This window comes from Stegastes partitus, unplaced genomic scaffold, assembly GCF_000690725.1.
Source record: "Stegastes partitus isolate 25-593 unplaced genomic scaffold, Stegastes_partitus-1.0.2 Scaffold28, whole genome shotgun sequence".
Taxonomy (NCBI): domain Eukaryota; kingdom Metazoa; phylum Chordata; class Actinopteri; family Pomacentridae; genus Stegastes; species Stegastes partitus.
This window is the reverse complement of record NW_007577759.1, coordinates 693,751-720,719: the sequence shown is the minus strand read 5'-3', so window position 1 is coordinate 720,719 and position 26,969 is coordinate 693,751. Positions and strand designations below refer to the sequence as shown.

The following is a 26,969-nucleotide window of genomic DNA, read 5'->3' as shown; positions in this document are numbered from 1 at the left end:
GTTGGCGCAACAACGTGAGGCACAAAAGTGGTTTGTTGTGTTGTTGCCAAAGGTGCAAGACAAATTTAATACTGAGCAATAATGAGCATGAAGGTTCATTAGATTTGGGTTCTTTATTAGCTACTGTTTGAATCCATCCAAAAGCGATAGCTCAGAGGAACTCCATGTGGTGGGCTCATGGCTGTTTCCATAGCTGATATTGCAATCATTACCCTCATCAGACCTTCTTATGAATTTGTGAAACTGCGGAGGCCAAAGAGGGCAGTTCTCTGGAGGTGAAACCTGAGATTTTAATTGAGATCTAACTCTCGTATTCTCATTATCACCACTGCTACATACACAGCCACTTCCGTATGCATACATCCAAACACTACACACACACACACAGGGAACACATGTGCACACACTGGCGCAGGACTCTCTGTGGACCTTCAGGTACCGAATTAGTAGGCAAACCCTCAGATCTGCCTGCAGTGGAGAACACATGGCTTTTCCTTTGATCTGATCGTGTTTGGAACATTTCCATATACACAGAGATACTCTGCGAGATGAATATAGATGATACAATTGCAGCAACCTGAAAAACTGCAGTTTCTATCTATCTATCTATCTATCTATCTATCTATCTATCTATCTATCTATCTGTAATAAAGCCTATCTAAAGGACTCCCCCTTAGTAAAATAATTAAGATTTAATGCTTTAGGTACCAGTGTTAAGGCGGAGATGGATGGCACTTAATGGTAGTCTACAGAAGACTGCTGGTCAAAACATTATTCGTCACACCCAGCCTAAGAGCAAGAGAAAGCTATGAGGGCTTCTATCCTTGAGTTTTTACCATGGAAACAGTGTTTTTTTTCCTCCTCTATTCCTGATTCTTTATTATTCCATTGAGTAGTCTCTTTTCTTCTCATTGCTCTAAAGCTTTGCTGAAAGCCCACAACTATTTCAAGGTTGCTCTTTTGTGCTGCTGGCACAGTTGTTGGCCGGGTCTGTGATGGCTTGAGGATTAGACACAACAGAAATTCTCTAAACACTTCTTTGTTGGAATCTGTCACCCTATCTGCATCCATCTATTCATCTACTTTCAAAATCTATCACTATCTATGAATGTGTATTTATTTATTTTTTAACCAAACAGCCAAAAGTGCAAGCTCTCTGTCATCTCAGGCACAGCTTGCACGTAGTTCTTAGAATATGCCTCGTGTTAAAGGTGAAGTATTTCTAATGCTAGAGACTTTTTTTTTTTGTCACATTCAGTGATTATCTCCTCATGGTGTGCTAGCTGTCCGTTGTGTGTGTGCAAAGTCTGTTGTTTGTACACAGTCCTGGCTCTGTAATTGGGAAACAAAGTGGCTTGGACTGATTCCAGCATGTCCTGTACACATTTGTGCTTGTGCAGGTTTCTATAAACACACACACATATAAGAAAGATTCAACAGATAAAAGCAGATATGAAAATGTAATTATTATTAATATTATCAATATTATTTCTTTAAAACAAATCCTAATAATTTACTCTAAAATAAAAACTAAAATTCCAAAAAATAAATAAATAAATTAAAAAAATAAGTGGACTTGTGGATTTGTAATTAAGAAGAACAAAATATTAGAAAAACACAGAAATGCAGAAACTTTGAAAAAAAAAAAATCTTGGTAGTGCAATTAACAATTGTTGCAAAAACAACAAGGGGATTTTAAATGCTATGAAAAGGAATGAAGACAGGATTTAAAGAATATTAACACATGACAAAATAAACCTAAGGTTAAAATTCAATGAAATGGATAAAACACACAGCATGTGTTGAATTTACAGTGTAGTGGAAGGCATGAATGAAAAGTCTCAAATTTAGTTTAATAAGATTATACGTGTATATACACATATGTCCAATTAATGTTTTTTTTGTTGTTGTTTTTTTTTAAAGTTTCTTTTCTTACAAGAAAGCATTGCCATTGTGCTAATATTATCATCCCATAACTTTTTTTGTATTCTTTAGGCATTTGTATGGTTCCTCTGCAGTGATGCCACAAACCCTCTTTTACCTTCTTACGAGGCTGCTAATCTCAGGAAAATCCCATCATTGAACTGCACTTTTTAAACTCTCCCCTTGTGCAGAAAACATATCTGGAGGGCAGTGGTCGACGCTGACTGCATAATAAAGTGCTACCTCACTAAAGCACACACATTTACATAAAGATCGTATTAGCACAAACTTAATAACAAGGCGCAGCATGGTGGTTACTGTGGCTCACAGTATCTTTCACTGACATAAATGCTTCATGTATGTTCTTTATGTTCTTCTCCGTCTGTCACGCACATACAGCCCTGCCTGTCAGCAGCACGAGCCTCGTCTTTTACTGCAGACAGCTTTATGGTGTCTTTTGACAAAGTCCTACTCAGTGGCAGCAAGTTGTCAACAGATTAATTGCCCCAAATACATTATTACCGAAGATCATGTGCTTCCATCTGCTATTCAGGTGTCAAGCCTGAAAAAAAATCTAATATACCAATGAATAAGCCTTCGTTTAAGACAGATAATTAGCCAATATCATACTAGTCTGTGGGAGAGCAGAAGATAAATTTACAGCTTTGTGGTGGTGGTAGTTGTGGTCGGGGGCTCCTGAGACATCATTATCCTTTCAGTTTAAGACGTCTGAGGTAAGGAAGTAAACTCGTGAAAATTGGCTTGTCTTCTCCCACTCTCACAGAAGCTTGAGGGCCATAAAACCCTCTTTTATGATACAGCAAACATGTCTGCCATCAAGTTCCTTAAGTCTGCCATCTTGGATTTTTTTTCATTATTTTTGAGGAGTCTCCGAATTGAAAATTGAAGGAGAGCTTTAGCGTTTTTATTAAATGTGATTGCTGGGGCTGTCGTTCGTACTATGGGCTTGGCAGTGACAGTGAACGCGTTTCTTACATTTGCTTATCTGATTATTACTTGGACGGCTTTAGGGGTGTGGGAAGGAAGGGAAGAAGATGAAATGCGATTTGTGTGCCCCTCACATAGTTAAATATTACTTTATGCAGTATTGAAAGCCAGAGCTATGGTCTTTTTTACATTTTCTTTTTATTAAGAAAATCAGTTTGGTCAATCAGCATTTAGTCACAAAGAAAGTGGCATGTGGCCTTTGTGTGTCGTAGGTGTTGGGATAAAGCTGTGAAATGAACAAAGAGTTTGTCATTGAAATTGACAATTATAAGTAAATGTGTGTCTGTGTATCTATTCTGATGATATAAACATGCAGCCGGTTTATAAAATGTTACTTCGACTGACTTGAGGGCATTTTGTCAACTTCCAGCTAAGTGAACATTGTCTACAGTTCTCTTTCTCTCCCCTGAGAAGCTCCATCACAGATTTTTTTGGGCGAGCTGGCCATCTGGATGGAAGAAAACAAAAGACTAAACATCACCTCACTTTGAATGAGTGTCCATGACTCAACTCATTTTTATCTTCATGAAAGGAGAAATTCATGCGTTCCTGTGATGAATCTGTCCAGGTTGCAATTTCAGGTCACTTTTAATTTACAGCAACTATGGTGAGTTTACATTACTGATGCTAACAAGGTTGCTGACTATCTAACCACATTACTTCTAACATTAGCATCATGTCTCAATGGGGAAACACAAGGCTTCCAGGAGGAGGAAATTAATGATTAAAGCCATGTGCCACATAGATGATACTGGCTGTCATATACTACAGGCTTTCATCTTAGACGTGCATATGCATGCGAACCTGCTGTCGTTATGAGGTTGTGATTTCTTTGTGCTGTTGTCGGTTTTGAATTTTGCTCAAGTGGCACCGGCAAGACTGAGAACCACAGTATTATGAATAAAAAAATAAATAAAAACAAATAACAGACATCATCTTCATACAGGGAATGCAAAGATCTGAAGCAATTAAGTTCAGCCCTTTCATCTAATTTTCACATCAAACATCAGAAAACATGCAGTTTGTACTTTTCTGATGTGGTCTCAATGCATGATGGGACTGGTCTTGAAATGCTGGTGGGTTCTTCATCAAAACACTGCGCTCTGAAATATCCAAGATGTGGCCTAAGTTCAAAATATCTGATGAGAATATCAATGTAAATCAAACGAAGAAGATATGTTTGAAAAGATGCTTTTCTGTGAATTACAATATGGTACTGCAGGATGCCTTTCACTGTGGATTTAGACATCTCACAGTGAAAATTACTATTTCCGCACTGAATGCGTACCACAGTTGATTTCACTCTTTTCTGTCTCTCACATTAGCATTTATTTTTATTTTTTTGTGATGCAACCACATTGTTCCACAAGAAATAACAGAAATGACACAGAAAAGGAAGATTTCAATCCTAACCTTGGCTCGAGATCTTAAAAAAAAGACTTTTCTCCTGCTGTCTCTCTCATCTCCAAATATTTCTGTATAAAAAACACAGAGCACACTGGGGATGAAACTGCTTGCTCTCCTTTCAAAAGAAATTATTGATTGCATGCCTTTTTTTTTTTCTCCTCTCTGCTCCCCGCAGCTCCCTCCAGACTGATGACGATGATGAGGCGTCTAACAAGACGTGGGTGCTGACTCCCAAAGTGTACGAGAGCGACGTCACGCACATCTTAAACAGCCTACTAGATGGATACGACAACAAACTCAGGCCTGACATCGGAGGTGGGCACCGATTCTTTCACAGATGATCTGTTTAGTCACAGAAATATATACACAGCAGTGAGCCAAAACATTATGACTACTCACAGATGAGGAGAATAACATTGATTGTCTCATAACAATGGTACCTATCAGGGTCTGGGATATGTTAGACGGTGAGGGAGCAGTCGGCTGTCTTACTTAACATGTTGGATGTGGGAGAAACAGGCAGGTGTTAAGACCTGAGCTATTTTGATAAGGGCAAAACTGCTGAATACAGCAATGGCTCTCAAAATTACAACTAAGAAACACATTAGAGCCAGTGAATACTCTATTCTGAACTGACTCCTCTTTGGGAGACAATAACGAGCAGCAATTTGACAGATTGCATTTTAAGGCACTTGTGCACACAGAGAGGAGATACTTAGAGGACATACTATAACAACTACATCCACTGACTTATCTTTATATGCACATACTTAGCGGGACCATTTTAGAAAATACGTTTAAAAAAACACCAGTTTTTCAAGAGCTGATAACAGAGCTTTGTGTTTAGTTGATGACAATACTCTTTTGTCAGTGTTCTGGAGGATTTTTTGATTTTTTTTTCTTTTTAATCTGACCTTCATTCAACCAACTCATTGAGATTGAAATCTCGTTTCTATCTCTTTTAGGATAGTCTTGACCAAGATAGGCAGCCAGAATGATGATTGCAATCACAAAGAAGTCAGATGTGTTCCTTAACAGTTAAAGGGATGCAAGTCTGCAATTTCATTGAAAAAAAAGTCAAAATTACCATCACTGGAGTAGATTTGCATACAACAGTGTTCCAATGTGGAAACCAGAGGTGGAAATCAAGTCAAGTTTCATTCATGCAATTTGCTTGAAATCCTTCAATATTGCCCCCAAGTACAAACATATAGGAAAAAAATCTATTGAAGTCATTACTTTCCTGACAACAGGTTTTATATCAGTCAGTCACATTTGAAAAACAAACACTGGATTGCTAGGCTTCTCATTTCCTACTAGCAGACAGTGTTTTTTTGTCCACGTTAAACAACACATCTCCGCGGCAGATTATATCACCTTCAGCTAGTTAGCATTGATGCGGTTTGCTTCTTGCTGAAGGATCAGACTGAAACTTGGCTGTTGGGAGGTTAATGGGCTGATTCGGATCTGCTAAAATGCTACCAAACCCCAATGCAAATCAAAGGAATAACGTACAAACGCATACATTTTCAGGTGGCTTACTTTAATATGTGAAATAACTTATTTCAAGTGACAAATCCTTATTTTAAAAAGCTTATGCTATTTCCCTGAATCCACAGTAACTGTAAAAATTCTAAATTGGCATGGAACAGTTTAGTGCTTGGACTTGACATTTAACAGCTAAGATATAAGAGTTGTTTGTGATTTGTCTCACCTCTGGTGGTAGCTCATAATAATATCTGTCCTGCCACCTGACTCATGTTTGAATGTCTCTACTCCAAACTTTTTAATGACGAAAATGATGACAGTAAGTCAGCTGTAACTAGATGACATGGTCACAGTCTCTGCATTCAGGGTGAAGAAATACTTTTTAAAAAAGAGAAAAGGATATAAGCTTCACTGCATGCAGGCTTATAATAGTCTTATGATGAAGTATTTGTACCTGTATTTATGCACATGCATGTATTTTGGTCAGGGGAGCTGTCTGTCACGGTCCTGTAAACCTGCAGAAGAGTAGCTTGCTCCCTTCACTTTGACAGACAGCTGGCCAGCGCTGCCTTGTCTACATAAGCCTATCACATCAATCTGTAAGAGCAGAATAGGGAGATGCTCAGTACCCTTAAATATTTGATTCATGGGTCAGTATTTCTGGGAAACTGGCTAAAGTCAGTATCTGTCACACAGTGTCACATAATGATAAAGCTGCACCACTGTGTAGGCTAGCAGTGAATTGCTTGCCAACCCACTGTAGTACTCGTGCCTGTCATTTGGTGTAGCGGGGGTGGGCGATCTGGCCAAAGGACCATATTATGATCTTTTGGAGAGGACTCACAATTGATGATCTGAATCACAATTCTTCCCACAGATTTAGCTAAACTTGTCATGTGATTAGTTGTGCATATGATAGCCTGGATATAAAACCTGTCACTTTAACTTGAGGCCCAACTCACAGATCTCTGCATCCTGTTTTTTGCTCAGATTTTTTTTGTGAAAAGTTCTGACCAGAAGCGGTAATTTGTATCTGTGCTGCTTTGATGCATTTTTATGCTGCTGGTCATCTCGCCACAATTCCCCGTCTGCCACGCTGTATGCTGTTTACAAAATGAGTTATACCTCCAAGATACGTGGTGTGTCCAGTGAGCGTTGTCCTAATTGTGTCAGAACGAATGACACTTTTGCTTAGTTCATGAGGAATAGGGCATTTTGACAGCCCTGGTGTTTTATTTATTTGATGGTGTGAGCTGTGCAATTCCTTCGAAAAAGCAGATCATGTGCATGTCCAATTCAAATCATCTATTTTTTAAGATTGCCAGATGACCCGACACTTTACTGTAGGAGAGAGTGAGACACCACACTGTTTACAGGCATTGTCATTTTTAGCATCTGGCGGTAGCTAGCTAGCCAAGACTTGAAGACTATGGATTTACAAAGCCTTTTTCGAAAAGAAACAGGATGAAGGCAACGAGGCGCAGGCGAGGCTAGAGGAGGTGGATGTAGAGTTTTCTCCTGCTGCTGTAGCAGCAGATGAGTCAGAACGTGAGAATGCCATTGTCTCATCTACAAGATCAGGTTGGTGAAGAAGAGGAGTGTATCAGATAGACAGATAAGACACAGCATTAGCAGGTTTTCACAGTTCATATTTGTCACTGTTTAGCTTTGCCACACAACAGAAGCAAAAGCTATGAGACGAGTATTGGTCAGTTCTTTAAAGATAATCTAGAATATGACTGCTTCATTAATGTCAGGCTTATTTAGATTTTATGTTGTAAGAGCTAGTCGACACACCTGACCAGAAGCTGTTGGTAGAGCTCAGGCTCTCACATCTTACGTTCATTTTGCTTTGAAATAACTTGAAAAATGGTGCAATTATCGGGTGACAATCTGGATTTTTTGGGCGAGGCTAAGCCCTCAAAGATCTTAACAATGCCTCTGATGCTATTCCTCCCTAATTCCATCTCGTCCCTTGTGGGATCTCACAAAACCTTTGGCGACAAAAAGGACACAGTCCTTCACCGGCCTCCAAACTGAAAACATCGCCAAGTATACTGGCTGGGAGGTGCCACCACCACAAGCTAAGCTTTTAAACTTGACTAATGAATTGACTCAAATGGTGGCACAAGATAAAAGCGTCTGATGTATATAGCAAATCCATTACACAAGTCACGATTCATGGCTTTTCCATATACTGTACAATGAGCACTCTGCCGCATATGATGTGACACATTTCATGAAGGGCATCATCTTTATTCTTGGGACGTTAGAAGTGGGTCTGCGCGAGAAAATTGAAGAGCAGCTCAGATCTGCTTTGAGTTGCAGCTTTAGCCAAGGGAGCCGCTCCATAGCTGGGTGGCTGACTGCCACCGTCTTAACCATCATCTTCAAATGTGCTATGATCTCGCTCTCTCAGTGTTGGTCTCCCAGCTGCTACCAAGTTACACATCTACACAGGGGTTATAATTAGCTGGATATGCTGCCATGTAAGCCACCAACCAACCAACCATACCAAGGCAAAAATGAAGTTTCTCCTCCACTCCTCAGAGCGCTGAAATGCAGTGGATTTAGATTAATCGCTGATTGTGCCACAGCTTCCCTTTGAAGTGCATTGTGGGGCTCATTTAATTTTAATGGCCCTGGAGTCTAGCGTACATATAAAAACTGAAGCAAATTGGACAGAGAGAGACGCCGAAAAAATACGTCCACGGCATCGATCAAACTTTTTCTTTTAGTTTGAAAAATAAATACGTTCACAAATATGGAGAGCAACAGCAGTACATGCATGGTGATGATCAGAGTCTGTGAGCTAATTTGATCAGCCTTTTACCACAATGCCTGTAGTGGGTGTATTGGCATGTATTATGTTGTTTCAAACAGCAAGTTTGAAATTTCAGCGTAGTCACTTTATGTTCACTGGCATCTTGGAATAAGGTTTCTTTGGCACCTTGTTTTGTAATAATGAAAGAGATCTGCTTTCCAGCTGGCTGTATAAAATAAGAAAATTCAATTTGCTGTTATATTGTATTTATGCAAGACCCACAACTTGATGATTTCGCTTATAGTCTAGTCCAGGATTATATTTGTCATGCAAAGCATCGTCCTAAATAAATTCTAATAATGCTAACATATCTACCAGAATTATTTGTGGAGAACAATATGTGAGACTGAGTATAAACCTTTAGGAGTACTGGATCTGTGTGCGCCATCCATGCATGTGCGAATGGCGTCAAGAGAATGGGAGTGGAATGCACATTCATGTTTGCCTGTCAGTGACATGAAAAATGGATGCAAACCAGCACTCACTCCCTCAGTCTATCTCTCACACTCACTATAGCTCCCCACACCAAACCTTGGGGCCGGCTGAGTCTTAACCTGACTCTCTTCTCAGACGTAACGTCCAGTCATCCATAAACATTAGATAGCAAAGTGTAGAAGCTGATCCAGGCTAACTCAAGAAGCTCTGACAGAGCATGGATGTCCATTTGACACCAAGCTGTCGAATTTCCTCAGCCACGCTTTGTCTGATGCCTCCCTCTCTATCTCACTAAAGCAGCAAAGGCAGTAGACACCGAGTGGTGTATCGCACAGTGGTGGACAGATGGTGCCCAAGCAGGTGCACAAACAGACATCATTTATTTACATACATGAAAGCGTACAGTACATGCAATTAATTGTGTGTGTGCTAGTTTCCTTACAAAAAGGAATTATCCTCAATTAAAGATCTGACATTTAGTAGTTGCTCTGATGCTATGTGGCATATTTGTTTGTTGAAAATAGACCGCTTATCGAGGGGAGGACAATGAAAGGGGTAGATGGGATGTTGCAAAGGGCACAAAGACATTGTGGCAAATGGTCAGAAGTAGAGGTGGCATTGGCAGGAAACCCGTTTGGCAAGGAAGTTAGGCCTGCAGGCTCAGATGTAGTCTACGCAGTGATAAAGGCACATTTGACCCAAGGTTTCTATTTCAGTAGCCCTATCTGGTATGTCTTAGAACTGAAAAAATACAGATAATGTGTTATTGTGTTCAAAAATGTAAGGCAGAATCAAATGTGCGTGTTTGAATGGAGTAAATTGAAAGTCAAATTAGGAAAAAAGTAATTTACTTAATGTTTCCTTTAACAGCGATTGATTCTGCTTCTGCGCCGGAAGATTGAATTGCATTTTTTTTGTACTCACATGAAGGTTTCGAAAAAACAAAAACCCAATAATAGGAGACTTGTGTTGCTTTTTGTTAGGTCTTTCCTAATGGCCACCTTTTTTCTATTGTCTAAAAGAGGCTTTAAGATATGTTATTCATCTTTTTACTGACTGTTTTTGATTGATTGTTCCAGCCTATGACTCAAGTATAAAGATAATTTTGCAGCTCTGATACCTGCCAAACATCCATGGCAAAATTAGCATGTCCAGTGGACCTGTTTAAGAGCTGTGCATTTATCCACAGCAAGCTAACTGAACAGGGATATTTTCCATAAATGGTCACACACTCACTTACATTCACAACAGGGAGGTTATTGTCCTTCAACGATGACAACATACACAAAAACTAATAAACACATTCCGATAACTTCTTGTGCAAGTTCATGAAAGATTATTCCTCCTCTCTGAAATATATTTCCTTGTGTTTCTTTGCAGTCAAGCCGACAGTGATCCACACAGACATGTTTGTCAACAGCATCGGTCCTGTAAATGCCATCAATATGGTAAGTGAACATGATGGTTAATGTGTAAACATTTTAATAATAAGCAGACTGAAACAGAATGTTTAACAAAGAGGGAGAATATTTGTTTGCAAATTTGTACTTGTCTTGATCCAGAGAGTAGCTCTTTTCCAGGATTCATTGCCTTACTTAAGACAGCTATGGCAGATGCTTGATGTCGACTGGTTGTTTCACCCAATCACGACTCTGTTTCGCTACCCTTGTACTGTAGCAACACAATGCCATTGTCAGTCATCTTCTTAACAACTGCACTGGCCTTTGGATAAATGTGGTCCATTTAATTCACCTCATATTTTTGAATAGGAAATACTGACTAACAGGTAACCATGTTGTGTTTCAACACACAGGCCAGATTTCAAAGCAACATATTTGCAAATGGCTGCGTGCACTGGCAAATCCTAAGATCTTCTCACTTTGTACTTGCCAAGAATTGCATCAGCAACAATCTGAGGTGTCACCTGTTCCAGCTTTTTGTGGTTTGTTCAAATAAATATAACAATTTGAGATTTTTCTTGGGTCTGGTTTGAAGGCAAGATTTTTTGGGCTTTTGATCATCTGTCTGTCATTATGGTTGCAGTGAAACATCGTGCTGGTTAAACCACAGTACTGGCTGCTCTAAATGTATTTATTTTCACTAGCTGCAGTGCTGCTTTCTTCTATGAATGTTTCTTTAATGCAAGTTTGTTTTTCTTTCTGTTACCACTCTTCCAGTGATCTCTACAAGGCCCTTATATTTGTGTGGCACTGCAGTTGGTGGCAACATAGAATAAACAGAATAAAATCATGTTATTTTTTGTCATTTGCCAAGTCAAGTCAGTCCAACATTACACAACTGCACATTTCTGTTAGCCAATATGTGTGGGAGAGCTGTTTTTTTGTGTCATCTTCTAAAAATCCTGTCAGTATATTCCTATTAGCAAGTCACAATTTTAGAATTGAAAATGTTGGAAGTGCTAAATTTTGGCTGATTCATTTGGGAAGACCCTACTCCATGTTCTCAGTGCATCTGGTAATGTGAAGTTGTGAAATATACAGCTGTGGCGAGCAAAATAGGGTTGAACGGGTACTTGGGTCGTGCAGAGAAAACAGAAGGAGAAAGCGGAGGGAAGAATTAGAAAATGTGAGTCTCTTGCAGATTTAAAATCAGCACATTGTTTTGGTGTCATTGTCAGTGTTGCATGTCCTTGCTGAGAACCCACCTCTATTGTAATTCTGCAGAGCAGTCTGTTCTGCATGGTGATGGCGTTCCATTTCACTTAGTCTTAGCTAAAACACCCACTCTCAATAACTGCAGTCACAGTGATGCTGGGAGAGAAGCTTTGATGGAATCAGTTCGAAAAGCTGTGTTTGTGCTCACATTAGCGAGTCTGCGTGCATGCATGGCTGCGTGTGTGATGAGGGCATTCTGCTGACATGAAAGGTTGACTGATTGCCTCACATTCATATGTAATACGTGTGGTTGGGCCAGTGCATTCACACTCTGACATGACAAATGTGGCGAGGTTGGTAGTTTTTTTTTCTGGAGAGCAGAGAATAGACTGATGGTGCGGGGGCGTGCATCTTAGCATGAACACAATTTTGATTTCTTAATTATGCGTTGGAAATCTTTGAAATATGGCAAAGTTACAACTCGTGTGAGTGCGAAAGAGGGGGGAGGGATGGAACGGACTAACAGAGAGAAACAGGGTTAAGGTTTGAAGAAGAAAAGGAATTTGAAATTTATGCCTTGTAGCCATGAGAGCTGAGCAGTTTCTTAGCCGCTCTTAGATATGTGCAACAGTTTGAATCGGAAGAAGTGCAATTCTTCCTGGACTATATATAGGTTAACCCAAAAAAGTAGATGCTTATCCTTCTCAGCGGGGCTCAGATGAAAATCCTAAGGCATTCAACCTTTCTCTCATCATTGGATTTGAACTGTCTGCCTGTCCCTTGCGGGTCAGGGGGTGCTGAAAGGATGGGAATGTTGCCTGGTGAAAATGTTTTTCAAATCTCGTTTAGAACTCTTTGGCATGGATTTAGACTTTATTGTTGAGCTAAGCTTTGTCAGGAAGTTAATGCTTCTATGCCCTCTTGCACACAAATCCCCATTTTTTTTCTATCCTGCTGTACTTCACTTTGAACCTGAGGGCTCACCCAATCCAAATAACAAAATAAATAACACTGATAGCTCCCTCTCTTTCCGTGCCTCTCCCTTCCCTCTTACATTAGACCACATCTCACCTTTGCTCTTCAACTCTGCCCATTCCTCTATTGGCTGTGTTCCCCTCCTTCATATATATATGTTCTAACACAGTTTTCACAAGGCCTGAATAGGAGACGGAAGGTTTTGTCAAAGCTCAGGACAAAGTGCTGCCAAGGCAGCAGGTTATGAGGTTGGGTAATACTTCAGTCTAACAATGGGAGTTATTAATTGCCCCGTTGAACATTTAATTTTCAGGTTGAGGGCGTCAAGATGGTCTTTTTCAACGGTGCTCTTTAGTAGGGACAAAAGGACTTCCTGGCCTGAATTAGACACCATCTTGTCGAAAGAAAAGTGCTTACAAATGTGTTCCAGCATTAAGTTTCTGTCAAAAGTTCCCCTCAAGTGGAGAAACAGAGGAGTGCTTTCTGAGCTCACATTATTGACAGTGCTGAAAGGTTTTTGTTTTTTTTTCCTGACAGATATTTTAACTTGTGTGTGATGCAACATTTAACCTGAAGTAAACATGACTATACAGGTAAACCTGTGCTTTTGTCATCAGGAATACACCATCGACATCTTTTTCGCTCAGACCTGGTACGACAGAAGGTTAAAATTCAACAGTACAATGAAGGTCCTGCGTCTCAACAGCAACATGGTCGGCAAGATCTGGATCCCAGACACTTTCTTTCGCAACTCAAAGAAGGCCGACGCCCACTGGATTACCACACCCAATCGCATGCTGAGGATCTGGAATGATGGACGAATACTCTACACCCTAAGGTAAAATGGTGTCTGAGATGAGATATGAGTAATAGATCTTCTGCTTCACCTATTTTATCTGCAACTGACAGTTTGAATCAAGAGACAATTGAAGGTTTAGAATTGCTTGACTTACCAGTTATCCCGACCATTTTTCACAGTGAAAGATTACATTGTCAGTTATTATTGTGCGCTAATACTGTGCCTAAACTTGAAAGACAAGAAAAAGTGCTTTCTAATTACAGTTTAAAGCTAATGTGCACGACTTGCACGTATAAATTTACATCTGTGTCATTGCCAAAGTAGTTCATACAATGCAATTTCAGCTAATCGTAGCTAGGTAAATCTCTTTGTAGTTATTCAGTTTGGTTTCTGTGGTGACATTTTCCCGCTGGTTCATTATCAGTGAGGCTGATTATTAGATCAGACATTCTGCATTTTTCCAATTGACAATTTCATTATTTATTGCAATCCATTCCTTATAAAATTCATACATTTATAAGTGTGCTACTTTAGCTATGTCCCATCAATTGGAATTGGAATTAATCAAAATTCTGACTCCCTGATTTTGACTTTTACTGCAAATGTATATATTGGGTCCAAATATTGGTCATTGGACTCCTTGATTTCTAATAACAAGTATTGATATTGGCCCTGAAATATAAGTAGGAATGCATTTTACAGAAAGCTGCAGTGACTAGTTTGTAAGAGTTGAAGAGGAGAAAGATGGAGATGAAGAAAGCTACAGCAGCTCAGAATATGGTGGAGCCGTAGGCAGAAAAATCTACAAAGTATCCATGGAAAGTTGCTGATTCTCCACATAAACAGGAAACTCTGCCTTCAAAGGAGGATTTATGGTATATAAAAGAAAACGAATGAGGGTGAGGCATACATCACAACATGTCGACGGTGCCTGTTTATATTCTCACTGCCAAAAGAGGGAGTCAGAAGTTCCAAAATGTAGGTTTCAACAAAAAAAAAACGTCTTTTCCCTCCTGAAGGAGTGATCCCTAAGATAATGGGGAGTTCCAAATGTATGTACACAAATAATTAAATCCAGTATTGTCACAGAGAAACAAAGAGAAAATAATCAATAACAGTAAAAAGTGTATTGTACATCAACCTTAGTTAATTTCCAAGCTTGATTCTGGACTCACAACTGTAGCTTTTTATTTTTTAGCATTGTTTTATTTTTCTTTGTTTTCCCCCCATTTTTGTGTTTTAGGTTTGATATTTATTAAGATGGTAGAAATATGTCTTAGAGACTGAGGCAGAACGTTGTACATCACCCTTAGGTAACATTTTTGGGTGATGTATTGGTTTAAATGTATGGTTTTAAAGACAACACTTTTAATTTTCCCACAGTATTATTTTAGTATTAAACTTGAAATAATCAGTGTGGTAGGTGATAGCAAAGAAAACCGGCGTATACCTGCATCCTACATGTTGGATGTCAGACTGCTGGTTGCCTAGCGATAGGTTTGACTACATACCTGACAATAAACTGTTACTGAGCGCAATAACCTTGGAACCAACAAAAGCAACTATGTGACGTGTGTAAAACAGGTTTGTAGATTAAAGGGAAATATTAATTGTGCTTATTAGCATGTTTGCATGGCATCATAAATAAAGCAGACATTTGCACTGACACTGTAATATATCATTAGTGATAATAAGAGAGAAAGGGAAGTCTTCTGGACTCAATCAAGCTGTGATGGATGTTCTCCTATGCAGAACACTACCCCTCCACTTCATTAATTTGTTAAGGAACTCAGAACTTAACCATTGGTTAATTAGGATGACCGCTGTGATTCAGAGCACAGTGATACATGACAATAGCGAGTGCATGGATGGGTAAAGTCATTTAAGGTCATTCTCTCATTAAGAGGAAGTTTAATGACTTTGCCTTCAAACTCCCTCAAGTGTGAAAAAAAAGAGACAAGTGTGTTGCTGTGAAAAAACATCAATTTAGTTTTTTTTTTTTTTTTATTTAATGAATAATTCCTCGTCATTAATGATAAGGTTTAGTTGTTAATTACGAGTTTTTCAGCACACGGTATTTTCTGACAGACTGGTAAATATGTAACGTGTGTGTGTCTCTCTCTCTATATATATACAACTAATGCAAAAAAATTTGTCTCTGCAGGTTGACCATCGATGCCGAGTGCCAGCTTAAACTGAACAACTTTCCAATGGATGAGCACTCATGTCCCCTGGAGTTTTCAAGCTGTAAGTTTGGCCATACGCTGATATCGTACTGTTTGCTCCTCCCTGTCTTCCTCTGTCTCGTCGAAAATGCACACCCACATGGACCGTGGCCACAAACAAGCGACATATGAGCATCGTTTAAGGAATAATTATGCAACAGACCAATGAAAATGAATTCAAGCTGCAGCAGTTTTGTGATTTCTTTTAGAGACTTCTAGCCACTTGAAAAACAGTCAGATGAGTCATATGTGAATGTATGCACTGATGGCAATAGGCTTGCATGTGCAGTATACAGTATGTGGTATTGTGACTGGTTGAACAGAAAGGAGGTCTCACACTGGAGAAGCACAACACCTTAGAACAAAACATTAAAATCTAAGCTTAAAATTGTTGTATTTCATCAAAAACACTTTTATTCTACATGTCTCATTTAAAAACTGGCCAAAAATAAACTGTAATCAGATTCTGTGAAAAAATAAATAAATAAAAAAAATCTATGCTTCTTAGCACAACCGTGAAGTCATTAGTGACTCAGCTGTGACAGTCGCAGGGACTTTTTGGCTGAACTGGGCTGAACTGCAGGCTGTGTTTACACAGAGCAGTTAGGAGACGAGCACAAAAACAAATAAAAAATGGAAGTAGTAAAATATCTGGAGTATGTAGAGCCAATTTTTCCCCCAGTATTAGTAACACCTGTGGGCTCTTGGAAAAAAAACGTGTACGTACTCAATCCAGGGTTTTAAATTTTTGTAAATTATTTATCAAAGAAATCCAAGTTTCCTTATTTCACTTATTTTTAATGATTTATGTGTGCCATATTGCACAAAAACACATTTCTGAGTTCTTCTAGGCATGTTTGTGTTGTTTCCATTGACGTGCAGGATTCTATATTGCAGTGAAAAATGAACCCACAGTGAGTAACAATGTGACAGAAGCAAAAAAACATCCAGAAACTGCTTGGGGTTCAGGGGGTTGTACAATTCATTCATTCATTCACAGTACATGTTGGCATTCAGGAAAGGGATTGAATGATGGATTTCTCATTGCCAACTCGACCAAAGGCACTACAGAGTGATTTTCCTGTGCTTTGTCGATACTGTTCTACAAGACATTTCAAAAAGTGACACGAGTCCAAATGAGTCAGTCCCTCTATGTGAGGAGTGGATGGGGGATAAGTTATGCTAATGAGGCCGCTATGGATCTACAGAGAGATGCACCATGGGATATTCTCCAGAGAAAATGCTTCCTAAATAGCTACAGAGCACAAGAAAGAGAAACCGAGGGGGTAGCGGGCCTAAAAATGGAACAGAGGCATTCATTTAAATTTGATGAAAGCCATGGATGTTTTCAGAACTTTGAAAATTGCTTGATGTACAGTACATGAGCTCAATCTCAGAAGGAGCGGGCGGAGCAGTGTGCAGCAATTTATCACGTGGCATATTTTCCCAACACGTGCCGCAAAGCAACAAAGCATGGTAGATTTTCCAGTGAAGCCACTGCTGCAGTGGTTTTGAATACAATTAGATAAGATCTGAGCACATTATCTGGTTGGAGAATTTACAAAAAACACAAGATACTGTATATTATTTGCAATATTTCAAATTGCATTTTAGTATTTTAATTACAGCAGATTTTTTATTTTATTTTTTTTTTCAACAATGCTATTAGGTTCAAAGGGAATTTATGACATACAGCTGTAGTAGCATTGTTGTTCGAGCTTCCAAAAAGATGCTGAATCAATGATGTATCTTGGATGCATTACCAGCGAAGGAGCCTTTCATCCCCCAGCAGCTCCTTTGAGGTCGAGCATTACTGGATGTCTGAGAGCACTTTAGTCATAAAAATCATTTAAAGTTTGCACTGAGGAAAGTTTGTGTGCATTATTCAGGATACTTCCTCATCAGCTGCGAACAGCTCATCACTACGCTGAAGATCGCACTGGACTGAAATCTAAAGAGGACTTGCTGAAGTCAGATTTTGACACCTGTACTAAGAAACGTTTAGTCAAGTTGTTGCAATTAGCTTGAACGAGATTAGCTATGCCCTTTTTTTTTTCTCCTAAATGTGAATACCAGACAAACATTCAATACTCATAAACATGATTTGATTATGACAGTGCATCTGCTCGTCTAACTGAATCAGGTGTAGACACGTAAGATTACAATTGTGCAGCCGTAGCATGCGCTGGAGGAAATTAAATACTGAATTCCCACTCATTCGTGGACATGGATACATGGTGTAATTGTTGCTTTTAAGTCAGCTCAGTATTTCAGTGAGAAAGAAGTCTTCTCCTCACAGATGGACTGGATATTTCGTCAACATGTTGTGCAGGAATCTGTTACATAATGGTTCTTTCATGAAAAGGTTTATTTGCAAGCTAGCTGACTTTGTGGCTATGGATTATTCTAAAATAAAACAGACTGCTGTGTTTTTGTTTCATATTGAACAGTGTTGCACCATGTTGTTTTTCTTGTTCTTTTTTGTTTTAGCGAGCATATCTAAGCATTGGGGTCTTAAGATATTTCCTAAAAGGGATGTAAGTTATAGTCTTTGAAAAACATTGTGTTGTTTTTGGAGTGAGCTACACTCTTCTCTGAGTTTCAAACTAAGCTCTGTGACATTCCTACTGTTCTGTTGTCTTCAGATGGCTACCCCAGGGAGGAGATTGTGTACAAGTGGAAGAGGAGCTCAGTGGAGGTTGGGGACATTCGCTCCTGGAGGCTCTACCAGTTCTCCTTCGTGGGCCTGAGGAACACCTCTGAGATCGTCAGGACTGTCTCAGGTAAGAAAACTATCTATTCTCTAACAACAGAAAGATAGTCCTTTGTATTCAGTAACGGTTGGATGAATACATTTGCTTTTTGACATCCTGCATTTGACACTGGACAGCCATGATTTCTATAATGTGCTTGCTGCTGCAAAATAGGGATCCCTATTCCCGCTGCATCACACAGCTTCCATGTTGGGTATGATATATTTAACCTGAAGCAAAAGCCAGCACTAGGGGAATTTCATGCATAATTTTTTTTCAGATGCATCACAGTTATTATGAGGCCTAACCATACATGCAAATCAATTCAACATGTTCCTAAATTAAGGTAATTTCTGTCTCTGATTAAACTGCCACACCTCTTCCCAGCCTATGTATAACTACTCAGTGTATACTGATCTGGTTTGTATCTGTTGCTAAAAGTTACAACACAAGACTTCAGAGAAACAGAGACATGATCCATCATTTTTTTTATCCACTTTTAGCTTCCACTGCCTCAGGTGAAATCTATAAGCACTACCTATATCTCACTTCCCCCGCAGGAAAGAAGGATAGATTTTCATTAGAACTATTTTCTGGTAGAGTGGGATGGTGCATTAGAAAAAGCGATGGGTGTACTGAGGGAAATGGATTGGAACAGTGTTCCAAGATGGCATCCCATTCACGCCAATGAATATTGCCCACTCAAGTTATTTAGTCCTCTGCATTTTGACCAATGCAATATTCACAACGTCACTCTAATGCCATCTTGCTTGAACATATGAATTATAACAGTATAAGACTCTTGGCAGCTTTCATCATATTCATAATGTCCCAAGCAGTTACTTGGTTTGTTTTCTGGTTTTTTTTTTCTGCCACATTCTTGCTCACTGTGGGCTCATTTCTCACTGCAGTATAAAGCCTCTATGGAAACAGTACAACCATGGCTAGAAGTAGAGACTGATGCACTTTATGCAGTACAGCAGAGGTATACTGCCATAAATCACAACCCAAAAAAATTCTTTGAGTATTTATTTTTAAAATGAAAAAAAGTCTGGAATCAACGTGTACAACATTTTACCATGTGCCCACATACCTTACTACCACTGGAAATAGGTTACTCTACGTGCTATACATATTTTACTACGTACATTTTTCATTGCTTTCCATACTTGGCCCCTGTCTGCTCTGTGTAAACACAGCCTGCAGTTCAGCCCAATTCAGCCGTGACTGTTGGTTGCAGCTGAGTCAGTTCCAGCTTCACGGTCGTCACTGAATTTTTTAAAGTTTTGATGAAATGTCATGATTTTAAACTTAGATCTTAGAAGTTTTTCGAAAGAACAGCACGTCTCGTCACAGAGGATTTTGTGAGGGACTGCTATTTTTTTATTTTTATTTATTTTTTTTACAGTTTTTGACACGATAAATTGAATAATGTGGGCTGTTTTTTAAATACATCATGCCTTTCAAACCCACCAATGAAGGAAACTGTGCATTGTTGCAGTGTTTTTATGGTATGCTGGCTAGATTATGGGGGTTTACTGGAAGAACAACAGCTGTTTTCCCTTGACAGTGCTTATGTTTTAGAGAAGCACCACAACTGTGTTTGCATGTACATGCCTGTTATAAATGTGGTTGAGTAACGCATGGCAAGCGCTGCATGGAAATTTATGCACTCTTAACACTTGTTAGTAACATGAATCAGAATAAAAGGCAGCCAGAGAATAATTTTGGCCAGAGGAGAGTTCATTCTCATTAGATCAGCTCCATTATCCAGATGGACTGATAATTAAAATAAATGTATATTATGTATATGCAAGTCAAATATTCCCTTAAAAGCCCCTTTTATTAAAAAAACATCTGCCATATAACAGCATCAAGAAGCAGTCTTTTCTGTTTTTGCTTTCCCTCAGTGCCCATTTTCTAAGAGATTCAATTCATTCAAGTGTATCTGCACATCTATCAAATTTGTGTTATTATTCTTGCCACCATCTGCAGATTAGGATGTCTAGTCATTTGGCACACTACATCATTTTTAGGATAACAACGCTGGCAGTCTTGAAAGATGCAGGTAACAGGTCCAATAACTAAGTAAAATAACTATTGTACACAGTTAAAATGCCTTTAAAACCGAGTAAAATGTGCTATATCTAAATTGTTGATGTGAGTTTTTTAGTCTTGTAGTTCTATCGTGATTTATCTATGGACATGCACATTTAAATACAGCTAACTTTGAAGCAGTTTATCAAGCCAGATGGAAGCGTTATCGTGGAGGTTATATATTGTATTGTTTTTTTGGAGTGGTTTCTGGGGGTGTAAAAGCTATTTTTCCTGTTAGGTAATCTATTCGTCTCTTAATGTGACAGATTACTGAGAAAACGCCATGAACCGTCCGCTTTTACAGCTTTGTTTCTGGTCACATTTCAGCTGTGATTTAGTTATATGCAATAAAAAGAATTTACTGACCTTCTACAATGTAGTTTATTATGTTAAATATTTATGAGGCACATTTTTTAAATGACATCAGATACACAGAATCTGATTTCAGTCAGTGTGAAACACTCATTTTTCTGTCCAAGTTCTGTACGAAATACACAGAGACGTGCTTGTTTGCACTCCTACACAAAGTAGTCATAGGAGTAACTGAATTCACCGAGCCGTTCAGTAATTTGCCACAGTTCAACAGAGGGTCACGCAAAGAGCCAGAGAGAGTATTTTGGTGTGTATACAGCATGTCAGTTACAAGACCAAGTGCTTGAAATGCAGTAATGCAAATTGATTAAAAAAAGGTAAAAACTGCTTGCAATTTTTCTTTTTCCTGTTTTGATCAAAACATTTTTCAAGTGGCAACACGAAAAGGCTATCTGTGTAAGAGGATGAGCTGTAGTGGAGAATTTGCAGAGTCCTCTGACTCTCTCTCCCTTTGATCTGGTTTGTTATTTCCACAAACGGCCATCTGCTCTCTTGTCAGAGCAGAGAACCTTGACTGTGGCTGAGAGACCTCTTGTCTCATTTTGCAGTCAGTTTGGGTATCTGACCTGCTTAAAGATTCGTGAACACAACATCTGTCTCAAAAAGCAGCCAGTTTGAGCATTATAATTACCTAGTCATCTCAAATACTCACCATGCAGTGAAACTGTGAGACAATTTTTTAATATGCTGCATCATTGTCAGCTCCTTTTATGTATTTTCAGTTTGACAAACACAATACTAATGACAAGAAGAAGAACTAGCAGCATCTAATTGAAGGGTTTAGTTGTGTCTGCTTTACTGTCTTGTTCACTGAGGTGATAAATTCACTTCTTTGACAGTCCATCTCAGCAATGGTTGCTGTAAATTCAATATAAATCCTGTTTGACCTACGGGACAGTGCTGAAGCTTCAGATCCTGGAAGTGAAGTAAGGATGCTACTAAACTGCATAGATTTGGTGCAACCACCCTTTAAAACTGCACCAGTTCTCTTTGGTACACTTGACTACAGTTTTTCAAGGTATGGCAGGTAGGACAGATATGCCATCTGTTGCAGGACTCCTTGTTCTTCTTGTTGCTGAAAATAGTTCTTTATGACTCTGGCTGCATGTTTGGGATCATTGTAATGCTGAAAAATGAATTAAGGAACCATCAGAGCCCCTTTACATTGTGATGGTTGACGGATACGAATCAAAACATTTTCACACGACTGTAAGTTTATTTCATGATTCTTCTCTCTGCTATTGCATTTTCTTCTTTTATTCATTCATTTATTTTACAATTTTGTGCCCTTGTTTTACTCTAATATTGTGATATTAATCTTGTCAAAAAGTGCCACACAAGTAGCTCAATGTTTATGTACTTTTGGGGTAAATAGCACTTTTGTTACTGCTGTTTTGATCCTTGACTTTGAGTGAAGTGTCATTACACTGCCATTTCTAATCTGGACTGAAGGAGCTCCGGTAAGTGTGGATGATGGTGGAAAGAACAGGGTGCTTGTCCTAAAGCTGGATCCCTGCCAACTAAACTCTTTGCCTTGTTTGGGAGGTTATAGTTAGTTCCAGTTACTCTTTTATAAAAAAAAAAAAAAAACAACAACACCACCCTTTTTGTTATACTTCAACCACTATGTCTAGTCAGTTAAACTGAGTTAAAATAGGTCAGGTGAAGCAACAGAGGGACACGTAACGGTAAGCCAAGCAGACAAGCATTCAGGTGAATTGGCCAGATCCAGACTACGATGACGGTAGCAAATAGCCAGAGGAAGAGATTGCCTCTCATTTTGTGAGACAAGCCAATCTCTCCCAGGCTCAACATTGTCACAGTACTCCTCTCCCACATTCATGTATCTGTGCCTGAATTCTCAGAGTATATTATTTCAGAGAGAAAAAAAAAAAAAAAACATGATAGAAAGTGGTGCATGATTAAAGATAGATTGAGTGATATTGTAATGAAAGGGGCTTAGGGGGCATGCCATCTGCTGCTCTGATGCAGTGTTGTGTTGTAGCTTTTTATAAAGGCTATGTCTGCTTTTATTTGGTTTCTCTTCCCTCCCTCAGCCAGTGTCCAAAGGCTTGGTCTCTCAACATGTCACTTCACATCAGGGCTGCCTGCACTGCCTGGAAGCTTATACCTGCATTTACAAACACAGACACACATTTGCATACACGCACACACACACTTGCAGGCTTAGAATAAAAAAATAAAAAAATAAACAAAAAAAACTCTTGCTTATGACAAGCAAGGACCCTTGAAAGGACACCAGAGGAGAGTTGAGAGCAAAGCTACTAGATACAGAGGATCGGAGTGTCGGACAGCCGCGGCACTAGGTATGCAGTTAATGCTGTTAACCTCAAAGTTAACCCCTCCGTGACTGGGTTAATCTAGACGCTAGGAGCTCTGTTGTCACCCATCTGCCGGGCTCGAGGACAGGGAAGATCACTGATATCATAGTGCCGACAAAGACAGTGAAAACAAATCGAAAGCAGCAGAAAGAGGAGACGCATGCAAGTGGTGGAGAGGAGTGAAGGGATGGAACTGGATGCTTATAGCGGCATTTTATCTGTCCAGCAAAGAGGCATTGGATGAAAGAATCCATGTCACACATATTCAGTGTATGATGGTGTGAGGATTTCACTGTATATACAGGTTGTCTCAGTAACTATATATATATAAATGTGTAGTTGTATTGCATTTTTGTATGTAAACAATGAGAAAATTTGAAAAAGGTCAGCATTTCCAGCTTTGAATCAGCATTCTAGTGATTGTAAAAAAGTATCTGAAATGTAGCGTTACATGCACCACTTGACAAAAACCTGACAAAACTAATGTGTATTTTTTTATAAAGTACATGACACATGAGTGGTGACAATTCGTATTCAACAACCACAGTGTTGTCGCTTCAATACATTACAGATGCAAGTGTTACCAGATCAAGTTTAGGCAAACAAAGATGTAATATGAGGGAAAAACAGGATTCATTATTTTTTTTTCCTTTTTTAATCAAGAAATAGGTGATTAGTTTTTCTTTATCCAGTTCCTTGAATAATGTAGCCAGTGTGGTGCATTTACATTAACATGCAAATGCCATTGCAGGTCTGTCTCGACAGTCGGCAACCATCATCCGCATTACTGGAATAAATAAGTGTAAAAAGGTATCGCTTAGATGGGCAAGACGCCTTTCCTTCCAAGCATAAAAGGAATCGATGCCATTTGCCGTCTTTCTTGCTTTGCAACTAACCTCACTTTGCTCAGCAGTGAATAATGGGATGGTTTGAGCGAAACACAAGGTGGTTAATTTCCTGTCCTTTTAGCGGAGCACAAATGCACCCCATGCGCATCAGCCGGTGGTACATATCTGTGTGTGTGTGTGTGTGTGTGTGTGTTAGCAAGTGTGAGTGCTTCGGTCTGCGCCCGTCCATGAATTATTGCATGTTTTTTTATGCCCATTTGCTTGCATGCACATTTCAGTGTGCGCTCTCTGCTGCATGTGAGCCTCTTTTTATGTATTGGAAGCTATTCTTAGAGTGACCTTCCAAAAGCCATGCCGTGCAGCCCCTGTTGTCTGTGTGCGCCCGCCTGTGTGATTCAGTTTGAGTGGAGAAAGCCCAGGGACACATCAGTGGCCTTCTTCAGATTACGGAGCTCCACAGTTTCCAGATGATTCTTTGATGGGGCAAATCTGGAGGCATTATGGTTGAAAGGAAGTGGCTTGGCAAGACGAAACAGTCAGCAAAACAAATACATGAAGAGCCATGCACACAGTCTATATATATAAACACACTCATGTAAGCACAGTCACCCTTTAAGATGCTTAAGGATTCCCCTTATAGGATGGCAGAGTGCACCGCTGTTCTATCTTTAGGCTGCTGTGAATGGGGACCTAAGCAATCATTTCTCCACTATACAAGCATGCCCTCACCCACACAACTGGACAACTACAACAGATAATGACAGTACAGTTCTGCTGCGATGAAATAATACAGTCCTCAGAATGTAAAGGATCTTCTGCTATGGTTAACCAGTTCTATTTTTTTTCATCATCTTGCTTTTGTCTCTATGAATCTTGCACAATCTTGACTATGTCCTTAGAGAACATTTAAACTCCAAGTCAGTAGTACCCAATGTTTAATTGGGTTTTCTCAAGGCTATGTTTTGTTTTTATTGTACTACCAAACCAAAAAATCTGTTCTTTTGAGGAAATCCACAAAAAAAAGAGAGACAGGATAAATAAAATGTGGCAATGCTGCCTTGGCGTCAGAAGGTGTGTGAAATCTCCCAGTGGTGGTGTGGCGATGGTTACGTCACATATGGGTTCAACAGCAGAAATCCAAAGCAATTTAAAGGGAAAATGTTATGAAATTCCTTTTTAAAAAAAAATGATGCCACCGAGACCCGAATGCTTGTCACTTCCTGCCTGGTTTAATCAAGAAATGATAGAGGGAGGCAAAAAGCAATAACACCTAAATGCCAATGGGTTTTTATTGTTGCTGAGACATTGAATCCCTGATCAAATAAAACACCTGTGAAAGCCCTAGCATACTGTATGAAATTATTCCACTTTCCAATGCATAAATTGCCTTGATGAGCAACACTTCATCCTCACAATAATTTACAAAACTGTAGAGCAACAAATTGTACAACATGAGATAAGAGAAAATGCAGAAAGTAATAGGATAGTGTTTAAATAATGCTTTATGATTGAACCACAGGTTTCTTGTCATATTTATGACTTCATTTTTTTTTTTTTACACCTCGCCACCAACTAAAAAAGAAAATACCACACAATGGGTGCGCAATAAGTTATCCTTGACTTTATGCTGCATATGAAAACAATCATTTCATCACCGTAATAGTATGTTGCAAGTTTTTTACCAGATGACAGCCACTCCATCTTAGACGTTTAGCACTTCTTAAAGGTTAAGAAGCGCTGAAACAATCCATTAGTCGTGGTGTGACTCTGTTGCTATACTAGCTGCTCCCTCTAATCTCTCGCTCCCTTCATCCCCCCCCACACTCTCTCTCTCTCTCTCTCTCTCTCTCTCTCTTCCTGTGAGTTCTCCCTCTTGCTTCTGGGTGATAGTTGTGATGGGCAGGAGTGGGAGGAAAAATGCTCTGACTCAGCCAGAATCCTCCTTTTGTGAAGTTAAATACCAATTTACACTCCTCCCCATCCCTGTCTCCCATGCTCCATGCGCACATCCTAACCTGCCCCATACACTCACAGTATTCACATTTACAAGTGTTTGGCTCTATACAACCTCCCCCACCACCACCCTACATTCCTTCTCCCCTGCTCACTCTTACAAAGAGATGATTTTTTTATTTTGTGCTCGGTGTATTCCTGTGTCCTACTTTTTTTAGGCACCTTCCCTTCCCCCCGCTGGTTTCTCTCTCTCTGCCTCTCTCGCTCTCTTCCTGCCGTTCTCCGTTGACAGTCTAATAAGCCAGTAATTAACACCTGAAAACAGGGAATGGTGATAGGCCATAGGAAAAGAGATTGCTTTGGGAAAATAAGGCGCTTGTTTTCCTCCCCATCGACCACCACCTGCATATAAAAGAGCGCCTGTGGTGCACAGCGAAGGAGCACAGATTTAGAGGAACATGGCATGTTAGATTGTCGGTGCTCTCAGTGTTCTGTGCAGGTATTTGTTATTTCATGGTGGACAGACCATGAAGCACAAAGGGATATGGATTGAAGGGAGTGAGCAAAGACTGAGAAATAGAATAATTTTAACAAGGTCAATATTAAAGGTAGCCCACTGCTCTGTTTCTACAACATACTGAAGTCTTAACTTCTTCCTTTTTTCCTTTCTTTGCTTTAATGACACCAAACCTTTCCACAGCACAACTGCAGAGTTTCACAGTGATAAACTAGGACACTGGAAGACATGGACTACAAAATTAAAGTCATCTAATTTGCAAGAGAGGGGGGAAAGCAAGTGGATGTAAATAAAAGACGCTGTTAGTTCCTGTTTTTCGGCTGAGATGCTGCGAGGCAAAGATGGAGGTCATGAGGCGGAGAGATGCATAAAGGATAAAAGAGGATAT

General features: G+C 39.4%; 1 protein-coding gene across 1 annotated transcript in view; it reads left to right on the top strand.

Moving 5' to 3' along the window:
- Positions 1–26,969, top strand: part of gabrg2 (gamma-aminobutyric acid type A receptor subunit gamma2) — a 49,720-nt gene that overhangs the window by 4,531 nt on the left and 18,220 nt on the right. Inside the window, exons 2-6 of the mRNA XM_008298293.1 lie at positions 4,514–4,653; positions 10,466–10,533; positions 13,293–13,513; positions 15,639–15,721; positions 18,345–18,482. Of these exons, the coding sequence (XP_008296515.1) occupies positions 4,514–4,653; positions 10,466–10,533; positions 13,293–13,513; positions 15,639–15,721; positions 18,345–18,482 (650 nt within the window). The remainder of the gene's footprint in view (positions 1–4,513; positions 4,654–10,465; positions 10,534–13,292; positions 13,514–15,638; positions 15,722–18,344; positions 18,483–26,969) is intronic.